We start from the raw sequence: 6,708 nt of genomic DNA on the forward strand, positions 1-6,708 counted from the left end.
GGGATCAGGCGGTGTTTCTTTTTGCTGTGCATGGGGTCGCTATGAGTCGGAAACGACTTGACAGCACTTAACAACAACAATCCTTCATTTTGATTATATATTTCCATTTTTAATTGCATGTATCTTTTATTGAAAGCCATCTCAAACCTTTCAAGTGATGCACATATTTATTTCTTTAAAGTCCCAAGTTTTTCTTCACTGTAACAAATCTTCGATTGTACAGTTAAATGACAATTTGTGCCTTCAGGAATGAACAGATGGCAGAAATATTAACTTGATGTCCTACACTGGAAAGTATGAACAGCAATGAAAAAAGATGGTATATAGCACTTTGATAGCAATACTTGAAAAGATGAACAACTTAAAGTATAAAGGGAAATCAGTGCTTTTAGACAATTATTAACACATTTCTATATACCAAAGACGAAGTTACATGAAAACCAAAAAACCAAACTCACTGCTGTTGAGCCATTTCCAATTTATAGTGACCTCTGCTTGGGTTTCCAAGGTGGTATCTTTATAGAAGTAGACTGCCCAGTCTTCCATCCGAGGAGTGGCTGGTGGATTTGAACCGCCAGCCTTCTGGTTAGCCGTCAAATGTCTTAGGCACTATACCACCAGAGCTCCCAAAGATAAGTGAAGGCTGCTCATATTAAAATAATCTTCCTTATTTTCTTTGACACCCTGGACAACGTGTTTCTTGGACGAACAGAATGTGTCTGTTTTCATCCCACTGCTTGGATCATGGTTACTAAATCTGTGGTCACAGGTAGTCTCTTTATTACCTGTATTTTTATTTCATTTTGGAGAAAGTTTCATTCTATACGAGATTAAAAGACATAACCTTCCCTTTAACTTTTTGTATTAAATTCTAACCTAGAGATGCAAGAAGGCTGTATACAAATCTAGTGTTAGCTACGTAACAATCATTTATTCATTTTGGACCAATATGGTTATATAAAATCACATACAAAACTTACCTGAAGGATTAGAAAAATCCAACATGCTGGTGGTAGGCTGCAGGAGATCTGGGCTGCTGGATGAGAGTGTTCCAGGAATTGGCATTATAGCCAGACTGTGCCTACAGTGTCTTGTCCCCACAATGCTGTCATCCTGTGATTGGCTCAGGCCTCCATCACTTCAAAAGAATGTCACATTATCACTTCAAAGCATTCAAAGTACTTAATAGTAAACATTTCTATTCTTTGTGCACTAAGTCATAATACAATCAATTCCAAGTGGTGATTTTGAAAACCAGATTAAATATTACAGTAATTTTTTAAAAAAGAATAGGGCATCTGTAATGATGAAAACAGTAATAAAAGATGCTTTTAACAATTATACTCCAGTAATATTTAACTTATACATTTAAGTATTTCTACAATACCATCAAGAAACAGTCATATTTACTTTCTACTGGTTTTGGTAGAGAAATTGAACCTGAGTATGTAAGGAACCCTTGAGGTCTGTCAACTTCAGTGGGCATTACTAAATGTGTTTTTGTTGTTTTTAGGTGCCACTGAGTCAGTTCCAACCCACAGCGACCGCATGTTCAACGGAATGAAACACTACTTGATGCCGAGCCATGCTCACAATTGTTGCTATGTTTGAGTCCATTGTTGCAGTCACTGTGTCAATCCATCTTGTTGAGGGTCTTCCTCTTTTTCGCTGACCCTCCACTTTACCAAGCATGATGTATACATACTAGTGTGTACATATGTGTGTGTGTATCTATATGTACGTATGTTTGTACTATTAAAAAAAAAAAAACAACAACCAAACACACTGCCATCGAGTTATTTCTGACTCACAGTGACCCACCACTGGGTTTCCAAGGTGGTAAATCTTAAAGGAAGTAGATTGCCCAATCTTCCTTCCATGGAGTGGCCGCTGGGTTCGAACTGCCAACCTTCTCGTTAGTAGTCAAATGCTTTAGGCACTATGCCACCAGAGCTCCTTATGTGTGTGTGTGTGCACACACACAGAGTACCTCACTCTCTCGATGGAAAATCTTGGCAACCTTCTAGGCAAAGTACAGAGTTGAATCAACCCAAACTAAAAATATGGCATTTGTAGGTAACAATAGAGCCAAGTTAGCAACAAAATGAGAAGTCTTCAAACATACACACAATGTGCGAACTATCCAAACCAGTAAGAGTAGGGAAAAGTTATCAGTAAGATGGCACAGAGAGTAACAGCAACAAAGAACAACTAGAATATGTGACAAAAGGTAAGGGGGGGGGAGGGCAAGAAATGAAGATAGAGGGAAAAAAATCTATAATCTCTAAACTTTATTCTAAGGGTACATTAATTTAAGTCTAATTACTTGACTGTTCCGAGAACACAAAAACGTGCAGAATGTAAGTAAGCTAGAGTTAATTCTCTTCAAAAGTTTTAAAAACAAGCACCAGTTAAATGGTCATATTTAAGCAAACAAATATTTGGGCATAGCTGCTGCAAAAGACCTCTTTACAATATTAAAGAGAAAAGATGTCACTTTGAGGACTAAGTTGTGCCTGCTCAAGCCAAGGTATTTTCAATTGCTTCATATGCACATGAAGGCTGGACAATGAATAAAGAGCACAGAAGAGCTCATGCATATGAACTGTGGTGTTGGTGAAGAATATAGAATATACCATGGATTGGCAATCTACTTCTGTAGTGATACCACCTCAGAAACCCAAGGAGAGGTCGCTATGAGTCGGATCTGACTCGATGGCAGCGAGTTTGGTTGTTTCTGGTTGCTAGAAGAATGAACAAATCTGTCTTGGAGGAAGTATAGCTGGAATGCACCTTATAAACTAGAGATTTCATCTCTCATACTTTGGCCATGCTGTCAGAAGGGGTCAATCCCTGGAGAAGGATATCATGGATGTGAAGCAGTGGGTCAGAAAAATCGGATAAGCCCCTCAACAAGATGGACTGATACAGTGGCTGGGATGATGGGCTCAGGCATGGCACTGATTGTGAGGATGGTGCAGGACCAGGCGATGTTTTGTTCTGTCGTACACAGGGTCTCCATGAGATGGAACCAATTCAATGGAACCTAACAATAAGCAAACAAAACTTTAAATATTTTAGAATACATACATACAAAAAAAAAAAGAAACCAAAACCAAGCCCCCTGCCATCAAGTCGGCTCTAACTCATAGCAACCTCCATTGGGCTTCCAAGGCAGTAAATCTTTATGAAAGTAGATTGTCCAATCTTGCTTCCATGGAGTGGCTGGTGGGTTTGAACCACCAACCTTCTGGTTAAAAGTCAGATGCCTTAGGCACTGTGCTACCAGAGAAATTCTAAATTCATTCAAGGGGAAAAAAAAAAAAAAAAAACCAAACACAACGTTGTTGTTTTACTTTTATATATCATAAAAAATTGCAAAAACAGCCATACAAAAACAACATAGCAATGAAAAAAAAAAAGATTTTCATCAGCATCAACAACCAAAATGCTACCTATCTGTAAAAGCCGTGCTTATGTCAAAACTAATACTTCCAGTTAAAATTAATTCTCATCTGCATTTGACTCAAAGTAGTCTTCTACCCAGTATTTGTTACTTACCTATTATCAAGGAAAAGATTAAGGGACATCTTAAAACTGAGTAGTATAGGACATACTTAGAATATGTTAGGAGAAAAATATAAGATGTTGGTAAATAGGAAACCATGCATGATGGAGAATAGAGTGGCTAAAGGACTGTTAATAGCAAGAAAAAAAAGGGAGAGTCAGGACAAGAAAGAGAACTAAGGAGCAAGGTGTGGTATTAAATTTATGTGTCAACTTGGCTGAGCCTGGTTGAGTGAGGGGCTGGGCAGCTGGATATAGTATTCCCCATGATGAGACTGGCAATCAACTCCATGGTGGAATCTACTGTGAGCAGCTGAGTAGCTGCTTTAGGGATGTGGTCTGCTTCCTGTACATAAGGAGAAGCCTTGGGGAATAGTCTCTAGCTTATGGCATACTTGAACCCTGCATGTAGCCAAGTCGTTGTTTAGCAGCCTCCCATGCTCTGCTGACCTTGGAACTTTCGATGGACTTGAATTAATGGCCTGCCATGTGGTTTGGTAACATAGGGACTGTGTCTTTTTACTTGTCAACCTTGGGCTTGTCAGCCTCAGCAGCCAGTAGCTGTCTGAGTGAAGAAAAGCCTCTAGCTTCAGTAGGCCAGGAGCAGGAGGCAGAGCTGAAGCCCAAGGTTGAGGGGCTTTCACAAAGCCCCTATAGCCTGGCACTTTGAACTTGGACTTAAAGCCTCCCAAACTGTAAGAGAATAAACTCCTGTTTGTTAAGGCCATCCCATTTGTGGTATAATCCTGTCACAGTGGCATTAGGTAACCAAAACACAGGGGAAGAGCAAAAAGGTGTGGAAGTGAGAAAGATTAGTATTTCCAAAGCAAGCTTTGTTGTCAGACAGACTTGCATTATAAGCCATGTGAGCTCAGGCATATCTCTTCTCTCCTGACCTTGGTTTTCTCCTCTGTAAAACAGGAATAACACTATCTATTCCCCAGGACATGCCCAGCCCCCCTAAGAGTAAGGATTAAATTAGAAAATATAGGCAAATATTTTGGCACAATGTAAATAGTGGCAGTTATAACTGCTATTACTATGATCAAATGACAAGCAGGGTCTTATTGCCTGAAGAATGGAAGAAAATGTAACTTGAGAACAATGCAAAATAAAATTCCTATTTTTAAGAAAACAATGAAGCACTTTCACCAAAAATAAAATGGGAACTGTACAAATCTACAAAAGAGAAATATTTTTTAAAGAAGCAATTTATATATTAAAAAACAGGGTGAGGACAGTACAACAGAAATAGGAAATGGTTTTCATAGGGAAAGATGGCAGTCTAATTTGACAAGTAAGACAAAGGAAACCCTTTACTTGATAAGTAATTTGTGCTACACTGGTTTTTATAATTAGGTTTGAAGACCTAGAGATCAGAACTAAATGTTTTGAGGTTAGGTAAGAGGAAAAAAAGAAAGAGGGGGCTTTCACAGATAATTTATTCACAATTTTGTAAGTAATTTGGAAACAATTTAAATTACATAGAAAATAAGTTGTTTTTTTTTTTTTTAAAAAAATACAACAGTCACTGATGGATTTTTGAATGCCACCATTTTTTGAAAGAGAGTCAGGTAACTAAACCAAAGAAATCAAACTGTTAAAGACTAAAGAGATCAGTAGTTCTACTAATAATCAAAGTGGGAAAAATTTTAACAATGTTAAAAAGTTTTTTTTTTGGTTAAAAGAAAGCAGTAGCATCACTTGCAGCAAGCTGGAATAGAGATGAAGAGAAATGAACAAAACATTACAAGTTCTTCTTCCTCTTACTATTTAACCTTACTTCTGCTTTTTAATAATCAACAGATATGGCACTATACAGCTACTAATGTATGCTGGTTACAAATTCATGGTAATTGAGGTGTGAGCATGTATCAATGAAAACTAAATTAACATGTACAACCCATGCTATGATATGAATGAAAAAGCATTTAACTGGCAAAACATCCATGCCTGTTTGGAAGCTGAATTGATAAAGCCAATTTGCAAATAATTATGTCACATCTTACCAAAATAGTCTCCTGAGAAGGTGATGCAGTAACAGAAAAGGATATTTTTGAAAAACAACTCAATAATTCTCCAACACTGAATTTACTTAGAATAAAAGTATGTTTCAGTTTCACATTAAGAAACTAAAAAAGCCACCTAAATATTTCTGATATACAAATAAAACATGTTCCCTGTATTAAAAGCAAACAAAGAAAGAAAAGTGACAAGAAATGGAGGCAAAAGATTATTCCAATAAGCAAGCAAGATACTACTACAATGAATAATATAAAGATGTTATTTAGGGAATCTGTGATTTATAAAAAAAAAAAGTGGGTGAGGGGAAAAAAGAGAATATCCGATTTCCTGAACTGTGAAGTATTCGCAGGTCAATAAAAGCCATACTGCTATTTCTCAACTTACATGTTATTAAAACTGAATTAAATGTTTTCACTTCTAATTTTCAAACCTTTCTTATTTTGAAATTACACCATGGCTAGGAATTTTATTAATTATTTGTCCCTTAAATTCTTTCTTTGCTCCTCTCACATATGCAGACAATCTTTCCTACAGTACTTCTAAGACAACTCAACCTCTGCTCTTAAAGATGTGAAAAAGGCAGAGAACAAGCTTTATTTTTCTCCCTCCCATAGATACTCAGAACTGTGGAGATACTCAGAAACTGTGGAACTGAACTCATACACAAAACTTTCTTTTCCCCCAAACTAAAAAATAATAAGCTTTCAAAGTAGAAAATTAGAAAAGCAAGATAGGAAATAAGAAAGGAAGAAAGAGGGAAAAATTAGCCTTAAAACACACCTTAGAGATAATAAAAGCAACATTTTGATATTTTCCATTCTAGATATTTTGGAATATACAGTACAATTTACTTACCAATCCCCTGTAGTTTAGCAGTTAGGGTGTTTCCGATTGCTTTTTTTTCTTTTTTTAATAGATAATAGAACTAAGGACATCTGTACATAAACCTTCAACTAATTATTATTAGAAATGGAATTACTGAATTAAAGAAATGGTCATTTTAAAGCACTTTTTTTTATTATTATTAGGATTTGGATGAAGATTTACAGAGTAAATTCACTTTTCATACAGCAGTTCACATATACTTTGTCTCATGTCATTGACCAAAATTTACAA

General features: G+C 36.5%; 1 protein-coding gene across 1 annotated transcript in view; it reads right to left on the reverse strand.

Moving 5' to 3' along the window:
- The window catches only part of RAPGEF6 (Rap guanine nucleotide exchange factor 6), a 682,053-nt gene that overhangs the window by 64,108 nt on the left and 611,237 nt on the right, over positions 1 to 6,708 (reverse strand). The window contains exon 18 of the mRNA XM_042781366.1: positions 981 to 1,138. Within this exon, the coding sequence (XP_042637300.1) occupies positions 981 to 1,138 (158 nt within the window). The remainder of the gene's footprint in view (positions 1 to 980; positions 1,139 to 6,708) is intronic.

The sequence above is a fragment of the Orycteropus afer genome, unplaced genomic scaffold (assembly GCF_000298275.1).
Source record: "Orycteropus afer afer isolate SDZICR_OR568_19922 unplaced genomic scaffold, OryAfe1.0 scaffold00112, whole genome shotgun sequence".
NCBI classification, from domain to species: domain Eukaryota; kingdom Metazoa; phylum Chordata; class Mammalia; order Tubulidentata; family Orycteropodidae; genus Orycteropus; species Orycteropus afer.